The 21,568-nt window shown below is 30.9% G+C and overlaps 2 protein-coding genes across 5 annotated transcripts in view; one reads left to right on the top strand and one right to left on the bottom strand.

Moving 5' to 3' along the window:
* Positions 1–21,568, top strand: part of Flo2 (flotillin-2) — a 220,093-nt gene that overhangs the window by 20,321 nt on the left and 178,204 nt on the right. The window lies entirely within an intron of this gene.
* LOC149899190 (glucose dehydrogenase [FAD, quinone]-like) lies at positions 4,745–20,247 on the bottom strand. Of its 3 annotated transcripts, none has more exons than XM_090114688.1 (2): positions 19,980–20,247; positions 4,745–7,250 (listed from the first exon to the last, which is right to left on the bottom strand). In XM_090114688.1, exon 2 carries the CDS (start codon positions 7,248–7,250, stop codon positions 5,379–5,381), a length of 1,872 nt encoding a protein of 623 aa, XP_089970814.1. In that variant the 5' UTR covers positions 19,980–20,247; the 3' UTR covers positions 4,745–5,378. The 3 variants fall into 3 exon arrangements, with proteins under 3 accessions (XP_089970814.1, XP_089970812.1, XP_089970815.1); XM_090114686.1 differs by having other exon boundaries at positions 20,085–20,247; XM_090114689.1 differs by lacking the exon at positions 19,980–20,247 and adding an exon at positions 11,906–11,953.

Here is a 21,568-nt window from a genome sequence, read left to right as displayed (position 1 = left end):
TGTCATATATAATAATCTTATTAAAAAAAAAGTAAAGTATAGTATAAAATTAAAAAATTGCATAATATTGCAAATTGTATGGCAAGGATTTAAAGAATTGATAGTTTACACGTAACTTACATGACAGCTTATAATATAGAAGGTAGTATTACTGTTTTTACTTGAAATTATAAAATTATTATGATTTCAAAATTTAAAATTTCAGACCTTTTCTACATATAGAAAATATGAGTATAAATCGAGTTATATTTATCCTAACATATTGTGATAGTTTTGTTAGTAGAGAGATTAAGCGAATATCGTGAAAATTGCATGAAAATAGAACTTACGTAAGCGTTTGCTTCCCATAGCTGTTGACCAATCACATACAATAATTACCTATACATTTACTTTCATTTAACAGTACAGGTGCTTTAAAGGCTTAAATACTTCGCAAAAAATTCTTTAATCATACGGGTCAATGTCCGATGATAATGTATGAAAATAACCGTTGTAATACTTTATACAACGTGTTCTCTTACAACTTGGAAATTTAATACTTTTTATTTAAATTACACACTTTATGACAATATTTGTTTCCTTGAATACATTATAAACTATGAATGACCAAGTATACTTGTTTCTTATTATATTTCCTATGTTATTAGGATAAGGTATAATATTAATAATAATAGTTATTAATTATATTTTCACAAAGAGTTTACGTTACTAGACTAGTAAGTCCAATGATTATTATATGTAAAAATATCAATAGGTATCGATGCTACGAGTAAATATATATATACACAAAGATATAGGTGTAGACTGTAGATGATCAAAGGTAAGTAAATAAAGTAGGCTGTATTCACATCGAACCTGTAATGTAGAGATAGATTAAAATTCTTATTTGGTTTTTATTAGTAAGATAGATTTAAAGAACACTATGTATAAAATTTCCTTATCAAAATTCCGTTAAGAGCATCGACCTGATGAAAACAGAAAACATAAACCTTTATATGTGTGTCTTTTTTACACTTTTTGTGCAAAGGTCAATGATGCGATTTATTTTAAAAAAGAAACAGGGCTAACTTGTATTATACATATAAATATAAATGTAGTGTTATTTACGTTTATTTTCTTACTAGTTGTTGCCTGCGGTTTTGTATTTGTATTGCACAGCCAATTTGATGTAAATGGCGTTTGTCTAAACTTAATTGTGACTGAAAATAAAATGGTACCGTTAGGAGTTTATTGGTCTATAAAGTAAAAGCTATCTTCTAATAAAAGTCTTTATAAAAACAGTCTGACCGTTAAAGAAATAGGCTGGAATAACTATGTTGATATTCAGACAAACTATAAACTACTTTTATATGTATTTTCATATAAAGTAATTGTTTTCAATAACTTGTAGTGTTTTCCCTGTAAGGTAAAATGTAGATTTTATCTTAACAACGTATCTGCCTTAACCCGCGGGTGAATCAGCGAAGCATGTAGATTGTAGGTATAGTACCTACATATGTACCTAGACTTCTAAACTGTCAAGTATCATCAAAATCATTTCAGTGGTTTTCACGTGAAAGAGTAAGAAACATACATAAAACCTTATTTGTAACAAGGGGTTAGTTTCCACAATTCGTATAAAATTAAAAAAGAAGAAACGTAAAGAAACACAGTTTTCTTTGAGTACCGATGTTAACCTATGAAATATAATTGTTTATGCATTTATGGGAGTGCATTTAATAATACTTGACTATTAAACTCTTTTAAATTTCTTATAAATTATTTTATAGGTACGTGTTCTAGTCGTTAAAAATAAAACAAGGAATTCATATTATTACAATATTGTTGAGAGCAACGTGCGCGTTGAAGTTTTTTGTAGTACACTATTATATTTCTGATTTATATGGGAAAACGTTTTGTTTTATGTTTTATGAATAGAAATATAAGCATAGATGAAAAATTTATAGTTACTATAAATAAATAATTACATAATTTGTACATTAAATTTATAAAAAAGAAATGTAATTGGGTGAAAAATATTCACCACATATTTGCCCACTAAGATTTAGTAGGAATTTTGTTTTAGGATGCAAGATGTTTTATTAATTATTGCACGCCTCATAAGCGAAGCGTTGAGGTGGGTACTACTGTCACTTCGCGAAAAACATCTGATTTTTCAAACTTAAAATGTCTTTATGTATCATACATTGCACTTGTAAGATAATACATACACACACATATTAAGAAAAAACACTATTTTTAACGTTCATGATATTTTTGATGTCATTTTTGTTATTTAAACTAGTTAAAAAACAGTTTAAAAAAGTTCTGTCTTGGACGTCCGTGTGTCTGTATGTGCGGATCCTTTTTCTTGTTAACACGATAGCGACCGAAATACTTTACTAATCGAGTCTTTTTTTTTCTCTTACGCTTGAGTATGCTCAGGAATAGAACCCTTTCATTTTTCAGGGTCTGATTCGATGTGGTTTATTTGTTATTAAATAAACAAAAATAATAATTAATAAATATTTATTAAAAAAAAATTATGAGGCGTGCACTTTTGGATTTTCCAAATTATTTTAATTTTTACTGTTGAACATAATATATAGAATTATAGCAAAAAGAGCGACGAAAAAAAATGTACCTAGATCTTAATATGCTTTCTCTTGCTACACTTCCAGAAACTGACAAAGATATTCTGAAATCATAAATTTATTTGGTTTTACCCCTTGCTTATTTAAGGGTCGACTCTAGCAACAGTTGTAAGATGTAGTTAGAGAATTTTAATACCTCGCTTAAGGTAAATGACGAATGAAGGTGAAATATAAAGATATGATAAATAGCGTTATTCCGAAACAAGCTCAAGCGTAACAAAAAAAGTCGACGCCTTCATGTTTATGATGGCTAATGTTTTTGCACACAATATTAAATATAATGTAGCGGACGAAGTATATTTTACTTATCTAAAAATATGTACATATAATTTGAAGGACTCGCACTCCAAATTTTTCTTACTTAATTTTCGGCGACTTTTCGGCATAAATATTATTTTCATCCACTTCAATCCCTGAATTTCGTCGATTATAACACAAATCACTCAAATAAAGCGAAAAAGTTGCTCTAGTTTATAAATCAAGTAATTTCCTGCTGCGATGTAAAAAAAAATCTCCTACCATTTTTAAACTAACAAAATGTTGTTTGTTATATTAGCCATTATTTTTTACTTTTTCCGTTCATTTTGGTACATTATAAAATCATAATTCATAAACATAGCCCCGGACTGTTTTACCTCTTTATCTAGGACGTTATTTGTTTTACATTATTTATCGTGTTTTAAAGTAAAATTTTGTAAAATTCGTTCGTCCATGTTATATTAATGAAATATTTATTATATTAGAGATATTACATCATCTTTTTTGTAAAGTAATTCAAAGTAAAGAAATATTTTTTATCCTATTGTTTTCAACAAACTTATTAGAATGTTTAATATAGATAGGGTAAGAGCAAGTATGACGGAAAATGAAAAGGTTAATCCCTACTAATATTATAAATGCGAAAGTAACTCTGTCTGTCTGTCTGTTACGCTTTCCCGCTTAAACCTCTCAACCGATTTTGATGAAATTTGGCACAGACAATCTTTTGACTTTGAGAAAGAACATAGGCTACCTTTTATTGTGAAATATGTACCACGGGCGAAGCCGGGGCGGACCGCTAGTTTATAAATAAATTTAAATAATTAACGTAAGCGAATAAGTTTTTACATTCTTAAAAACTATATTAGAAATTTTAATTCTATCAACAAAATACAATTATATTAATTTCCTACTTGAATATTTCCCTTGTTATTTATATTTCAAGTTCATTGTTTTAAATATTCATTCACTAATGTGTATAGGTAATTTAAATTTTAAAGAAGACTATTCTTTTAATGAAGTGGATATTGTTTTAGGAAATACTGATTTTTCATTAATAATAGATTTGTCCGAATGCGTATTTTTATAGCTTTATAATGTTGTTGTCAAAAAAGATGTTGTTGTTAATTTTCCGTTACACAATTAGTTTTATTTGACAAACAAATCGTCGTATTTATGATGTTCGACAGGTCATTATGTCGAATATTCAAATTTTATTAAATAATAGCTGTGCTCTGCGGTTTTACCCGTAGTGCTCTGCTCCTGTTGGTTTTGGCGTGACTTATAGCCTTCCACGATAAATGGACTATCTAACACCGAAATAATTTTTCAAATCAGACCAGTAGTTCCTGAGATTAGCGCGTTTAAACAAACAACCTCTTCAGCTATCTATAATATTAGTATGTATATATTTATCTCAACATTATCATGGCAAAATGAGACCTTATTTCGACCATATTTGGTATGATTTTTTGTTCAAATTTAAAAGTTGTTAACAATAGAGGTTTATCACATCTGTTGGAATATGATGAAACCATCAAACTCAAACATTTATTTATTCAATTAGACTTTTTCTAGAAGCACTTTTGAATCTTCATAACATATTTTTAATATTTACCACCGTTTCGGAAAGCAGTATCTATGGAGAAGAAACGGCATGCAACTCTATAGTTGCTTCGATACATAATTTTCTATAGAATTAGTTATATACATATTTACTTTTCATGGTCGGTACTTTAGATAAGGTTTGGCTTAGGTGTAGAAGCTCAGAAAATACTATATGGTTAGTGGCTTAAATAATAATTAGGTGATATTGAATTAAAATCTGCCAAGGCTAAAAATAAAACAAAAAGTCATATTTAAAAATTTATTAAGTCTAAATTAATTATCACGAAACAGTCTTTACATAAGATTTATACATGTTTTCACATAAAATTATCAAAATTTACATATTTAAAGTAGTAAGTACATTACAAACGGCTAATTTTTAAACAACGAAATCATTGGAAACATTGTTGAGGTGGATATCCTATAATTTCGTTGTAGTAAAAATACTTATACACGTGATACAATACCATATATAAAGAAAAATTGATTTATCATATTGCATGACATTTTTAGAGGTTCCTTTCATCAAATAGATTTTTATCAAATAAACCTTCATACTAAGCAAATTTTGTTCACCAAAGGCCACTAATAATACATATAACATTAAACGAAATTAAAGCTATTTTTAATTACATTAAATGCCCAATAACAATTTCATTGTTATTGCTTGCTCTATTGACATCGCTATCGTTCGATATTCTTGACGCAACAGTATCTACATAGATAATTTATCGCGAAGAATATAAATAGTAATTATCAAATTATTATACTACTATTGCATCGATAATTCTACCATAATTTACTACTCATACAAAACCATAGGTACTAAAATTACATTAAAATCACAGTTTAAAAAGTAATTGAGTAAATAATAATAATTTATTTGTAGCGTCCCCAGTCCTGTTTGATAAAGTCTGAACCTCTTTCTGCTATCATGTATACTGGAGCATTCGTATGACTTGACACTATTTCAGGCATTACACTAGCATCTATTACTCTTAGTCCCTCAATCCCATGTACCCGTAATCTGTTATCTACAACAGAAGATGGATCACTCTCCACACCCATTTTGCAAGTTCCACTTTGATGGTATATAGTAAATGTAAACATCTGAGCTTGACAAGCGAAGTAAGCATCACTACCAAAAGGACCGTACTTAAGACATTCTTTAATTGGAACGTCGTACATTTTTGTTCCAAGCTTACGCATAGCTGGCTGTCTAGAAATTTCTATAGCAACTTTTATTCCTTCAACTATTTTTTGCAAGTCCTCTGGATATTCAAAATAATTTGGTATTAATGTTGGATGGACTTTAGGATTTCTACTTTGCAACAGTACTCTTCCCTTCGATTTTGGTCGCATTAACATGGGAAATATCATGAAGATATCATCTTTTCCTAACGGGCTATATGTTTCTGCGTATATTTTTTCATCAAAATTAAAGTTTCTCGGTAGTAATGGATCAGAGTTCAGACCACCACCAATGAAAAGTAATTCAAGATCAGGCCAGGAGGTTTTGTTATACTTGTCTTTTAAGTCCATGAAAATTAAAGCTTCACACCCACCAGGAATAGATAAAGGTCCTTTGTGTGTTTTCATCCATTTGAATACTAATTCTAAATGATTTAGGATATATTCTGTGGATAAACTAAAGTTTTGCTGGTTCACCATAAATTGTACTCCCCCGGCAGCAATATGGTCCATCAAGTTGTATCCAACAGGCAAGTCTTTAACGACTGGTATTTTAAGCGATTCCAAGTGATCTCTTGGCCCTATACCAGAAAGCATCAAAAGTTGGGGCGAATTAATAGCGCCTGCAGAAACGATAACTTCTCTCTTAGCTAGGATTTTAAATCGCTTTCCACGTTTTTCGAGTTCTATTCCGATAACTCTCTTTTTATCTGAATCGAATATTAGTTTAGTCACCATGCTACCTTTTGACAGGTAAAGATTATTTCTTTTATTAATTGGATGCAAGTATGCTCTACTTGAACTGTGACGGGTTCCATTCTTCATCGATAGTTGCAAGAAGGACACTCCGCCTGGATTGGCGCCATTGTAATCACTGTATTTGAATCCTAATTCTTGAGCGCCTTTTACCCATTGTTTAGCTTTGGTTGTTCGAAATGGCGCATGCTCGACATTGAGGAAACCTTCGTGTCCGTGATATTTAGGATTGTCAAATGCTGGTATATTAAAGTTTTCAACTTTTTTAAAGTATGGTAACACCTCCTCCCAATTCCACCCCTTATTGCCCATTGCTTCCCAATTGTTGTAGTCCTGTGGTGCGCCTCTTGTATAAATCATATAATTTATAACACTCGAACCACCTACAACTTTTCCTCGAGGCCAATTGCACTGTTGGTTTTCGAAACCGGCGCAATATTTATCTGAAGGCTTCGTTTTATACTTCCAATTCGCTGCCGTAAATTGGAGATAGTTAGCTAGTATAGGGATGTCCATGAGGTAGTTCTCGTTGACTCCCGCTTCGACCAATAGAACTTTCCAGTCTGGTATTTCAGTTAAACGATTAGCTATAACACACCCGGCCGTACCAGCGCCGACTATAATGAAATCGTACTCTGAAAGCAGATTCACTTGATCAGGCGGCTCGGTGTCGAGTTGATGTGAGCCTTCTTGAAGGAAGTTCATGAAAGACGAAACTGGATTCATATTTTGTGTTCTCGTTGGCAGTAATATTGTTAACAGTATCCATAGCGCAGATAGCAGCGCTGGTTGCTGTTGAACCATCTGTAAAAAAAAAGCATGCTTTGATAATTCACTAATTTAATTAATGCTAATTCATGCTTTAATTTCAATAATTTTATGTTTATTTAAATTATTTTGCATCCTAACCAAGATATTTTTCTTAACTATAAGTTTACATTAAAATTTATTTAAGTATTACTTTGAAATTAATGTTTTTAAAATCTTTATACTCGCATTCAGTTTGTGTTTCAATTGAACTATCATTGTTACAAATGGTCCGTCTAAAATGCAGCGTGTAGTTTTTGTTTGATTCTTACAATAAAGTTTTATATTATTACTTAATGAGCTAATCTTATATTGAACTAATGATGATAGATTAACAAGATAACTAGAATACGGAAGCGACTTGTTGTTTTCAAGAAGTAGATTGTTTCATCGCAATACTTAGATATAAGTAATTGGAATGCATGGGACATTATTTTCCTCAACAGTGGTTTGCGATAACGTAATATTAGCATTAAATAAACACGGCTTTAATAAAGTAATTTTCTTTATAAGACTCGTTTATAGTCGGTTACGCAATGTCAAGTTCATCAACATCATTGAAATTGATAGATTGGGAATCAGGAAAAGAGGTGGTTTGTGCAAGTACAAAGTTAATTTGTTTAACGACTGATATGCTTGTTTATATTATGAAAAAAAAATATAAATTAAGCGGTAATAATGAATGCTTATGAATTTAGCATTAGATGGATAGTAGCAGTATAAGTTCTGGTGTCTTTGTAATTTCTCAATGGCTTTATAAGAAAATTGTTACTCGTTGAATCGTATGGGATTTTACGAGTAAATTGTAGTTTATTTGCGAATAACGGATGTGCGTCTTTGTGCATTTAGTACCTGCCTCATCTAATAGTACGTTGTTTTAATTTTGGGTTTCCTTACTAGGTAGCAATTGTCAGATAATATTATCACGCGATGTATGTTTATTCGTCATTTATATGGGCTTTGTATACTTTATAGTATTTAGGTGCAAATTCATATTTTTATACATTTTTTTACTTTTCAAGTAAAAGTTATAAATAACTTTTACTTGAAAAGTTTATCTATAAATGCAAGATTATTATCAATTGGGTATTGCAATGTAAGGGAAGACAATTGGAATTGAGATCCGTGGGAAAATTAATTGAATGAATATTCCTCAATGCGAGAATTGATGAATATTTCACATTATTATATTTATACGCCCATATTTGTCACAATGAAAAGTTTAAGCCATAATCCACCGCTGGCATAGTGCCAGTTGGTATATTATATCTCCTATCCTTAACGTAATATTTTGCACAAATACTGTTTACTGATGCTAGCCGTAAATATAGTCTATGTTTATCAGGGATAATGTAGGATTCTATTGATAAAAATATATTTTAAAACAGTCCAGTAGGTAGTTATGGAGCCTATTCAATTCAAACAATCAAATCTTTCCTCTTCATAATTATAGTGTAGTTTTGTGGTGGCTCGATCTTATTATAGAGCTAATTGTCCTAGGAGGTTTTATAAGGGGCAATGTATGAAGCAATAGCAGAATGAAAATACTTTATATAGACGGAGAGTAATAATTGATAAGGTCTGGGATTGACCGCAAAGTTTTTAACATAGAGCCAAACCAGTTATTGGAACAATGAGGGCAAAACGTGGAAATAATTACTGATAAAGACGAGTAATACGAAAATGCACACGTACACTGGTGTTGTATCTAAAACGTCACCAATGTTGCACTGATTATTATAACATTGTAACGTTAAGCGTAGAATCTATTACTTTTTTGAGGTAATAATGTGATAAATAATATATTTTTCTTGAGAAAATGTAAGATGTAAATAATTACAATGATTTAATTGGTATAAAGTTTTTTATGCGCACTATAATGACGTCGTTAAATTTTAAAATTTAATCATTTCAAAATTCATGTAGGTATGTAATCTATTTAACTGTTAGGAATTTAAATCCATATATGTAATATATTAAGCCTTTGCTCTGTGTTAAAACCTGTGTCATAAATTAGCAAGTTAAATTGTTTTTAACCCAGATCGATAATGCTGACGATTTATTTAAATAAATCGAATATAAAAAATGCCTACAACCTTAATATGTACTGCTAAATATATCTATTATCTTGTATAATGAATTAAATATAAGATTTTCATAAAAATATGTTGTTTTTCTCACGTTAAAATAAATACGTCTTATCTTAATTAATATAATTTTAATCCTCGAATGAGGACAATAAGAAAAACTCATGAAAATTATGTATTGTCAATGATCCTTGATATGTTTAGGAAGCTAGAATTAAATCTGTCCGTTTAAAGTGGGTCAAAATCGACTCTAAAAAAGTACAAACAAGTGAAGCTAATACATAAGCGTGTTATAAATATACACACTTAACAATCATTTGTGAAACAAAAAGAAAGGTTCCATTATCCATATAATGTGGAATTTTCTAGACTTTGAATGACATTAATATTTACTCAAAAATAAAGAAAATAATTCGACACGGTTATCTGGGAGCCATGAGCCATTCATTTTAATTTTTAATGTATGTATTGAAGATTTAAAACTCTTAATAGATAAAATGTAGGTCAACTGTGTAAGTACTTAGCAAGCATTTAAATATCCAGTTATAAATTGCTGTATAAAAGAATTTAATTTATATATTACTATTATAATTTGAATATGCACGTGGAACGGATCCTTCAAAGACCGTAACAGGGCCATTGTAGGTCAACAAATGTTAAAGTAAAAACAATTCATTTTTTTTGTGAATAATAAGCCTTCCACATTATGTAAAATGTAATTAAGTGCGCGTGCCGTTAAATAGTTGAACAAAAAATTGTTCAATTTAACGTTATGTTACTTTATTTATTTAACAATCAATTCCATTTTCATAGTTTGTGAAATGGTTAATATATCGAATGCTGTAAAACGATATGGTACATTATTTTATGTAGTGCGCCCCGGTAAGGCAGAAGACGTCGCGTCGCGTGGTTTCGAACTTCGAATGCAGCCTCGTGATCGAATTACTTCCATTTTGTCAAAATTTATACCTATAGTGTAAACATTTTTTAATCGTAACATTTATTTTGTTTGGAAGCTTTTTTGTTAATAGTGCTATCAAAGATAACTAATGATTTGATGTTTTAATTGGAATTTAATTTATCTTGAGTTTAAAACTTTTGTGAGTGCATTTACAATTGGTTATCCATTCCTACATCTTTGATCTAATCTAGTGTTTTATTGTATGTTCAATTTTACAGAAAACCCATATAAAAAGGTTTAATTTGGTATAATTTGATGAGTAATTCTGCATTACTACATTATTTGAGGGATATGTATGCGGAAACGAGGTCATATTTTTGTGTTATTTCCGTAGAGTTTATCACGGAATCTAATGTTTAACCGTATTAAATTTTTGTTATGATTCTCAGTAGGTATCTGTAGTTCAAAATTGTTAAAGTATCTTTAGTTAAAAATTGATTGAATATCTTGCAATATCTTTCATACGAAAGTAATAGATGCTTTCACTGGTATTTTATTTAACGAATAATCTGACAATTACCATACATAGAGCCTTACAAAGAGCATTAGTAAAATAGCGGATTTAAATAAATTATTATTAGAATAATTTACGCAACTATTAGAAAATATTGAGCAATTTCATTAATGAAAGATATAATTAAAAAAGTATTTGGCATACGTCACATCTTTATAGGTAGTCACTCTAGTTTTAAGTTGCACAATTTATTTAAATATCTGGATATTTTATCTGTGTCTCTTTCTGTTCTATATTTTGGCTGTTCCTTTTTTATTGAATACATGTGAAAACAAACAAAATATTAATATTGATAATTCACGTTCAAACAAATCCTTTTTGACGTATTCTTATGCTTTAAAATATTTCGCACGGAGAAAGTTACGAAACACCATCGATGAATACGTTGATAATGGCCTAACCGCCCTAACGCAAAAATGCTTATTAAATAAACGCGACTATTTCATCTTTATACTAGCGGTCCGCACCGGCTTCGCCCGAGGTACATATTTACGTTTTCTTTACATAAGAACCATCCTCGTATTTCAAGGAATATAATAAAAAAAGAATTATCGAAATCGGTCTACCCGTTCACGCGTGATGCCGTGACAAAGGAAAACGGGTTTCATTTATATATATACAGGGTGTCCCACTGTTGGTATACTAAGCTCAAAGGAGGTTATAGTTTTGCATACGCTGAGTACGTAAAAAATACTTATAAAATTCCAAACGCATTTTTTTTTCAAATAGATGAATTTTTAAAACTCTATATTGTACACCCATAACAAGGAACCCGCCCAACTTTGCCACCCGCACGTGAGCTATCGTTTAAGATTATGTTTTCATAGACATAATGCTCACATTAGAGAAACGGTATATGCCGGCTGCGCTAAGCTAAAAAAGAAAACATGAATTTTCAGGAAAAATTTAGCAAAATTTTTTTGGCGTAATTTTGTTGTTTAAGTATTTTTTACGTGATCAGTGTATGCAAAACTACAAGTCCCTTCGCGCTTAGTATACCAATAGTGGGACACCCTGTATATATATGAATAGATTATTATCAGCGACAATTTAGTAATAAATTAGAGAATAATGAATAAAACGATCTTACGTGTTTCGATGTATACCGGCATGTCTGACTAATGATTGCAAGGTCGCGATTTATATCTCGATAGGTTGCATTAGACGTCTCTGTATGTTTATATGAAATCGCGTGTGCGTTTTATCTACTCTATAGATTGTTATGTAAATGTAATCACTTGCGTAATATGTGACACTATGCAATATATGTTGACAATGTGTGTGTTAAGTGTTAATGGTGGTTATTTTAGTATGAGGGTGAATTTCCATCAGAGATGTTCCATGTTCCATAAGGATGCGTAGTGAGTGTAAAGAACTAGTACCGCTTCCAACGCTAAATGAAGCGATATGATTGGTTTTTTACAAACACATCCCTGGCTACGCATCATCACACATATCTGGTGGAAAAGCACCCTTAGGGCGTAGGTATAATAAAATTATGAGATTATAGAAATTTCGTACATAAGACAGTTCCCTACACGTAGTTTTGTATGATTGTCACATACCTCTGTATGTTTTTTATTCGAAACGTTTTTATAAAATTTATTCTTGATATCGCATTTGACCAATTAATATTGTCAAACCTTTTAAAGAAAGTATATTGGATTTGAAAACGTTAGTTTGTTTTTATAGAACATTTTATAAACATTCGCGGTCCATTGTAAGCATTGATCTATTAACATATAACTATCTTAACACATTACCGTTATGGATCGTTAAACATCGATACTAATAAATTAGATTGAATGTTTATAGATTTGGTATCTCATGGCAACATCTTTCACTAATGAGTCACGTTCACGTTTTTTTGCTGTAAAAATATTTTTCGTCGATATAATAAGTATTATATTATAACATAGCAAATATACATTAACAAATAACGATGAATTATGAACCTCTAATTCCCTTTTTTCACGTCACGCTGACTTTAAAATTAAAAAAAAAACAATAATGTGGCTACTTCACCTCGTATACCGACAGTTCGCCAGAAGATAGAAAACGTCTGTCGCTCAGCGAGTCATATTTATAACAATTTCTTTAATTTAAATATTATGTAACTTATTGATCTCCTACATTCAAGTTCTAGGTTTCAATATAGAGTTTGTTGACTTCGGAACTTATAGACTAAGTTTGTCGTTTAAGATGAATTCATAAATAATTAATGAATAAATTAATTATCATGCCCGATTAGGACCAAACTAATGTTTTATGTAATGTGTCATGTTATATAAGACCAGATAATAAAATAACAAGTCTTGTAAGTTCTGTTTTGGATAAAAATAGTTTTCATGTGTAATATTTAGTCGATTTTCCTTGACCTTTTTCTAATTAGATAATCTTTGTGCTTTTGGTCACCATATAAAGAGAAAATAACGGTCTTTTTTATAGGGATTATGTGGTATAGACATATCATCAACATAGTTCTCACATGGAAATTCAAGCAAACATTCTAAAACTTTGCGAATTATGTTTTTGCCTTTCTACACCTACTGATTTAAAATTGTCTGTGTTGGAATCTAAAGGGACTGCAAACAGGTCTATTATCCTTACAACCTTTGTCGTACATCCTATTTGAACTGCTCATTGAACAAGGAAAAGTTATTTTACTTGTTCTTATTTGTTCGTTCGCTACGCAATAAATGTCTTCGATAATTGAACACGGACGCGTTTCTTACGAAGGTCGGCTTCTAGGACTGCTCCAAGGAACAAGTGTCCGCACGGTCAAGGCTGATTACCAGAAATATGTGAATGCTCATCGAGTTAACACTTTTTCTGTTCCAATTTGGGAACTATTTGCTCGATCTATTGTTGTGTCTGGTGACTACTGTGCAATGACCTTTTGTTGACGACTCACCGTTTTATTATTAAATACGGACTAACTTAAAACCGGGTAAAAAGTATTAAAATCATGCTACTACTAATCTCTATCTAATCAAGCAAAAAGTGCTTTTCATGAAAATAAACCAATCAAATCAAATCATTTATTTATTTCTCCTCACAATTCCCAATCAACATAAATTAATCTACACATAAATTAATCAATTATCAAACAATTAGCTGGAGTTGGAAGAGCTGGTGTCTGAAATGGGTTTTAACCGGTATCACAGTTCAACAATAGGTTAAAATTAAACTATTATTTGTTATTTTTATAAATCTGTAGTGGTCAGATTAATTCTACAGATTGGTCTAATGTGAAATTAATTAGTTCTCATAGATACATTTCACATTCCTATAGAACTGGATCGTCTATTAAACTTGTTTAAAAAACACTGCTGTTTTCAATGTCACAGTGAATGATATAATATTATATAATTTATTTAAAAGTATATAACTTTTATATTGTTTAAAGATAATATTAACAGTCTGCTATGTCTGATTGACGATGTTCATATTGAGCTTTAAAAAATGTGGCTTGAGCAAAGTCTTGTGGATTTACGGACTATTATTTTAATGATATTTGTATCTTTAAAAATAGCATGATATTATAATATGTAATTTAGTATGCTCGACTTATGGCACCAAGCAATAGAAAATTGTGGTATTTTGTGAACGATAATAAATAGATACCTACACATGAACAGTAATATATATAAGTTGTAGTGATTGATCGATTAAAATATTTTACTTATATGTAAAACTTGGAGAAATTAAAAACATAATACATACATTGGTATTTTAAAACTTTTAATTTTTGTGCGTTAAAGGTCTCAAAAATATCTAAAAATATAGATAATTAATTAATTTAATTATAATGTTGATAATTGATGAAAAAAAAAAAATTAATCCGTACCTAGGTTATTATATTCTTTAACTCATTTATTTTTTCCAACTTCAATCGCGACATGACATTTAAATAGATTTTATGATTGTAAAGACGATTTTACGATTATGACATATGGTGTATTAATAATCTATTAATTAACAATGAAATTTCGTATTTTTTTGTCAGAACGAAATGTAGCTGATTTTTAACGCGTTTTTATTAGCTTCGCTTGCATGTTTGTATTTACCGACTTCTTTGGCCACGATTTTGATTCACAACGGACAGATTGAATTAAAACTTTGAACACTTATCAGTGACAATTCAATAATTTGATGCGTTAAAATGTGTATTTTTTAACTAAGTATGTACATAAATTAAGTGATGAGTTTAATTTAATTTTTTTGCGAAGGCTTCATTAGCGCCTTTAAATGATAATGTGTTCGCAAGTTTTTGCATATACTGTATTATAAGCGAGACAATAGATACATTTTATGATAGTGTACACCAAAATCAGCATATGCGTGGGGCGTGGGCGATCAGGAACAAATTGAATCTATATATTTTGCGACTTTGTATATTTACTAGCTTTCCGCCCGCGGCTGTGCTCGCTTTGTCTTAACCTTATACATTATATACCTTGCTCTTGAATCACTATGTATTAAAAAAAACGCATAAAAATCCTAGTTGTAAAGATTTAAGCATACGTAGGGACAAATCCGACATACCCCACGGCTCCTTCCCCGGAGGCCGTGGGTTATGTCGGACGTAGGGACAGAGAAAGCGACTTTGTTTTAAACTATGTAATTAAATAAGCATAGCAATCTATATAATAAAATGAATTGCCAAATGTGTTGCTAAGCGTAAAACTAGAAATCGGTTCGTGTACATTCGTCATCGGTTAGTGTTGAGACCAAAGGAAGGCGCTATGGATAGAAAATACGCAAAATTAGCCCAAGCAATTATAGTAATAGGTACATATTATATTTGCGTTTGACCGCCTCCTTGGTACAGTGGTTGGCGCTTGAGCGTAGAACCGAGGGGTCCTGGGTTCGATTCCCGGTGGAGACGAAGAAAAAAAAATGTCTCGGTCTGGCAGGACACAGAAGGCTGATCACCTACTTGTCCCTAAAGAAAATCAATCAGTGAAACAGATGTATGAATAATGCATCTGCCCCTTACCCCACTACGGGGACACGGGACTTCACTTACTTTTTTTTTATATTTGCGTTTGCGTTTATTATGTTCGATGTATTTAAATATTATAATTTATAATAAAGTATACATTATTAATAAGATACAGGAAATATAAGTTTGGAATGCAATAGTTTGTTGTTTGTGTATGGGACTAATGAAGTGATAGATTCTTTGTACATATTTTGTTATTTATCATTATCGTTAATTGGATTAATATATTTTATTACTAGATATTCAAAGTGTTTTAGTTCGAGTTCATGAAAAAAAATCGAATTTTCATTTATGGCAATGTATCCGTAATTAATTCCGACGTGTTTAGTATATAGTAGTAGTATAAACATACAAAAACAATATATTACATATTAGTAAAAAACAGTGCATTGCTAATTTTAAAATAATTGTTAGACTCTTGTAAAAACATTGCATTTAATTGTTTTTTAAGAGCACAAGAAAACGACCTTTCAACTACATCACTATTTTTTTGTTAGTTGACGGAATATATTTTCGTTTTAACTCAAATCCATTTTAGCTAGAACTCAACTCGAGTTTCCCTCTTATAACTACAGAGAGGAACTACATTGACTACAACCGATGATTTAAAAATAATCTATGATTTTTAAACACGTTTCGAATCAAATAATTTTTTTTAAATACATACGTCCTACTAATGATAATGAGAAAGTTTGTGAGTATGTACATATGTCTGTTTGTTACTCTTTCACGCAAATACTACTGAACCGATTACAATGAAATTTAGCACACATATAGAGGGTAACTTGGATTAACACATAGGATAGGTTTTATCCCAGAAATCCCACAGGAACGGCAACTATGCGGGTTTTTCTTTGAAAACGCGGGCGAAGCCGCGGGCGGAAAGCTAGTATTAAAATAAACCAAAGACATGTATGTGACAGAATTGGAATAAAAAAAAAACTATCCATGACCTAAACACATTAGAACAATGGTTTTCTAGTCGTCAGAATGTCCGTAGCTCGTAGCACGTAGCTGGAGTTAGTCAAAGGAACGCAAATTGTATGGTTTTTCTATTAAATACCTACACGTGTTATTGTGCAAGTCGAAAGAACAATGAATATTTTAAAGTTAAACTTCGTTAGGCGCGTTGAGAGTAAAATTTCAAGGTCGCGTCTCGTCATGGATTGAGGCGACGATTTTAATATCTATAAATCTTCCCAAAGAAGTTTCACTTCTGACACGTGTGCTCGGCACACACGCTCTTTTTCTTTAATTTAGGTACCTCATCCTTGACTTTGTCCGCTTTATTAAATACATAGGTACTTATATTATGTACTAGAGGTCCACCCCGGCTTCGCCCGTGGTACATATTTCGCAATAAAAGGTAGCCTATGTCCTTTCTCGGGTATCAAAATATCTCCATACCAAATTTCATGCAAATTGGTTCAGTAGTTTAGGCGTGATTGAGTAACAGAGAGACAGACAGAGTTACTTTCGCATTTATAATATTATAGTATGGATTTCATTCATTCAATGCTACATGTAATTTATTTGGAATTATTAGTAAAAGTTATAATTAGTAAGTACGTTTATAATATTATTATTAGCTGTAAAGGTCGAATTTTGTAACTGTAATGCTTCAAGTTCAAACGTATGATCGTGAAGGTTAGTTCCGCACGACATGCTTGGGTGTTACGATATGTCGTGGAAGAATTCCAACCAATACCCGCGGCCCCATCATTTAAGCGGCTTGACGGAACACAGTCCGACATAACCCACGGCCCCTTTCCCCGGGGCATGGGGTCCGATGCATCTGATGGGGAAATCTTCCAAAGATACCCACGCATCTTTGGAAGATTTCCCCACTATAAAAGAAAAGGGTGTTACGATATATGCAAAACGCATACCAAAGTATCGTACAATTAGGTCATTGCTGTTTCAGAAACTTTTTATACTCTTCTTCGGTAATTTTTATACTGAAATTTATTACTTCGGTAAGGGATATCAAATAGCGATCTTGCTTTCTATTAGTATTTACTAATAATAATAATCATTCGTAATTGTTAAGCCAAAGGATAAGTTTGGGATAGGCTCCAATACTAATCTGACCTTTCAACACGAAATTTAAGAATATATTGATCAATGGTCCAGTTTTATATATAAGTATGTATGTTTATTTATATACACATACAAGTTTAACGCTTCAATTTCTTAATTATTAATTACCATTCTTAATTATTAATTATATTTCAACGCATATTTCTTTTAATTTTTATATAATTAATGACCATTTAGTACCCCATTTAATTGTTTTTTGCTGGCGTATATATCGTACGCGTTATTACGCCTACTATATATATTATATTTTAATTTTAATATATTCTAATTTTATTTGAAATAATAAAGATTGCTGATGCCTGATATCATAATTTAGATATAAATTATTCAATATTATGTCGAATAAGTCACGTTCGCAAATAAAGCATCATTGTTATATCATCACTTCGCTATTTTTTATAGATTTAGGTATACTTACAAAAATCTAATAAATAACAAGTAGAGCATTGCATCTTATTTTGAAAATGTAATGTTAAGAATGAAATTTATATTGAAATATCTAAGATGCCATGATAACTGAAAATAACTAATAGGTTTATTTTTATTCTAGTTTTGATTATTTGTTCTTTAAAAATTATAGTAAAGAATAACAATAATGTATTATATTATATTATACAATAACTAGCGGTCCGCCCCGGCTTCGCCCGTGGTACATATGAAAAATAGATGTTGGCCGATTCTCAGACTTACCCGATATGCACAGAAAATTTCATGAGAATCGGTCCACCCGTTTCGGAGGAGTATGCAGACTAACATTGTGACACGAGAATTTTATATATAAGATGTATGTAAGCTGGTGCTTAATAAATTTATTTTTTTCGTTTGCTATCGCGTCAGTTCAAACCTGTTAGAAAAATAATGATAGAATTAATGTCTTGAAGTTTTTAGTGATCTAATTCACAGAAATGTATTTTAATATAATTTTCTGGCAATTAACAATTTTACTATTAATTTCTAAATTTAAGATACATTTCGACGCTAATCTGCATCAGAAAATATGTGTCGTAATTGATATTGTTAAAAATTGCAAAAAAAAAAAAAAATAACTCAAGCGTTTATTTAATTTAACTCAAGTGTGTAAAATATATATTTTTCTATCTTTTATCATAATCTCTACCTAGAAACATATCAATTAGCACTGTAGATATTTACATGGTATTATGTGAATGTGAAATAATTAAGTATATGGGTATAAGTAAAAATCTTATATTTAAGTTCTATATTATTAACTAGCTTTCCGCCCGTGGTTTCGCCCGCGCTTTCAAAGAAAAACCCGCATTGTTCCCGTTCCCGTTGGATTTCCGGGATAAAACCTATCCTATGTGTTAATCCAAGTTACCCTCTATATGTGTGCTAAATTTCATAGTAATCGGTTCAGTAGTATTTGCGTGAAAGATTAACAAACACACACACATCCTCACAAACTTTCGCATAATTTATAATATTAATGGACTTGTATATTGTATATAATTGGTATAGATATGTTTAGTAAGTTAAGTATGGTTAGTTGCTATTATCTATTGCCAAAAAATGTTTTATAATAAATTATAATAAAAATTAACAGATGAGAGATAATTTAAATTAGGAGGAAGTGACTTATTCGTGTCTTAAGATTTTGGTTAGATAATAACTTTTTAAGAAGCAAGTACAAACCTTGATACTTTTCACGTGTTTATTTCTTAAAGTGGCTTTTTTCAAATGCGTTTTTAAGGATTTTTTTTTTCGTTATATAGGTAAACAAAATTAAATAAATATGAAGAAATCTTTAAATTGTAAAATAGATAAAATTTATTGATTATTGATCTTATGGTTATTTGAAAATTTAAACAGACCATTCAATTTTATTTTTTTTTTTTCAATTCTAGTAATTTAGTTCTTGTATATGTTCTTTATTTATTTTATGTTATACTTGTAGGCTTGTAAATGTAAATAATTTTATCTTTATTAGACATAGTTGTACGCTTTTTTTTTATTAAAACAATTAAAACAACCGCAAAAATCTTATTCTAAAATATTAAACGGGTGTTCCCTTTTGTGTTAATGAATTGTTCTTTACCTTAAAATTAATTACGAAAATGATGAAAATTTCCGAATTATGCACTAATTATCTCATACAAAATTAGCATTTATTCGTCACTATAAAATGAATATATTCACTCACTTTAAATGAAATCCGTATCTATGTACACAATGCAAATTCGTTCACTGCACTTAGCACAAACTGACTTGGCACAACAGTCTCACGGCAATGGGGACGAGCTGCCGATACCACATGTTTTATTCCGACGAGCAAACGCCGGTAGACACCCTGACCCTCTGTCACGATCAAGTTCACAACTTTACTAGTGTGTTTTGTGTGGCGAGCTGAGAGAGTGCGGTGGTAACGCGCGACGCGATCGAATTAAGGTGCTATCAGATAGAATGCGATATTAGCACTAAGTATAGTGTGGTGCTACACAGGTTGTAATCGTTAAGCGTGCGCAGGTGATCATTCCGTAACTATTAGCGATATCAAAAACTAAATGTTTTTGATATATGTAACTACAATTTAAATGTTTTGGATATTTCTCCCTTTATATAACAAAAGTTATAATTATAATTTTACTCATTAAGTAAAGTACTTTTGATATCAGTTTAAAGTTTTTTGACATCTGCATAAGTTGCGAAATAAGCGCATGTGTTCACTTAATGATTACACCCTGTATACAGGGTTATTTGGCCGTTGACTGACACTGTCAAGAAGACGTAGATGATAAGATATAATATACATATAAGATGTTGATGCAAAAACTCCAGGGAATATAGGAAAGGTCAGTTAAACCGACCTTCGAAAATGGAAACTTTACTTAATTTTCTTCAGATTTTGATGCGACAGTGCATGCGTATGAAGTACTAGCTGCACTCCGCGGTTTTACCCGCGTGGCTCCGCTCCTGTTGGTCTTAGTGTGATGAAATATAACCTATAGCCTTCCTCGATGAATGGGCTATCTAACACCGAAATAATTTTTCAAATCGGACCCGCAGTTCCTGAGATTAGAGCGTTCAAACAAACAAACTCTTCAGCTTTATAATATTAGTATAGATATATTGCGAAATAAAAAATGTATATATGAAGTTTGAATTATTCAAATGGGATAAGTAAAATTATTTTAAACTAGAGGTCCGCCCCGGCTTCACCCGTGGTACATATTTCGCAATAAAAGGTAGCCTATGTCCTTTCTCGGGTATCAAAATATCTCCATACCAAATTTCATGCAAATTGGTTCAGTAGTTAAGGCGTGATTGAGTAAAAGACAGACAGAGTAACTTTCGCATTTATAATATTAGTATGGATTATAAAAATTATGATTGCACCAAACAATACCAAATGACTGTCAAAAAATGATTTGATAGTTCCGAATTTCGCTACTCGCCAAATGTAAGGTATGTAACATTTGACGTACGCGTGCTATTTGATATAAGACGTATCGAAATATTGGAATGTGATGTTGATAAATTGTAATAGCGTGGACACGTTCGGAGAAATGTTTTATTCATTTACGATTAAACGAGTTTATTGTTTGCCAGGAAAGTAACTGTGATAGGTTTTCTGTTAGTCTATGAGGAGATTAGTTACGCTAAATTAGGATAAGGAATGTCTTTTAT

Source organism: Colias eurytheme, chromosome 21, assembly GCF_061535395.1.
Source record: "Colias eurytheme isolate Ceu_HAF_F1 chromosome 21, ilColEury1 Martin Lab GWU primary, whole genome shotgun sequence".
Classification (NCBI taxonomy): domain Eukaryota; kingdom Metazoa; phylum Arthropoda; class Insecta; order Lepidoptera; family Pieridae; genus Colias; species Colias eurytheme.
This window is presented reverse-complemented; position numbering and strand designations above follow the sequence as displayed.

Bases quoted from the DNA above. Each gene is read 5' to 3' on its own strand.
- LOC149899190 (XM_090114688.1), bottom strand. From the start codon at position 7,250: ATGGTTCAACAGCAACCAGCGCTGCTATCTGCGCTATGGATACTGTTA.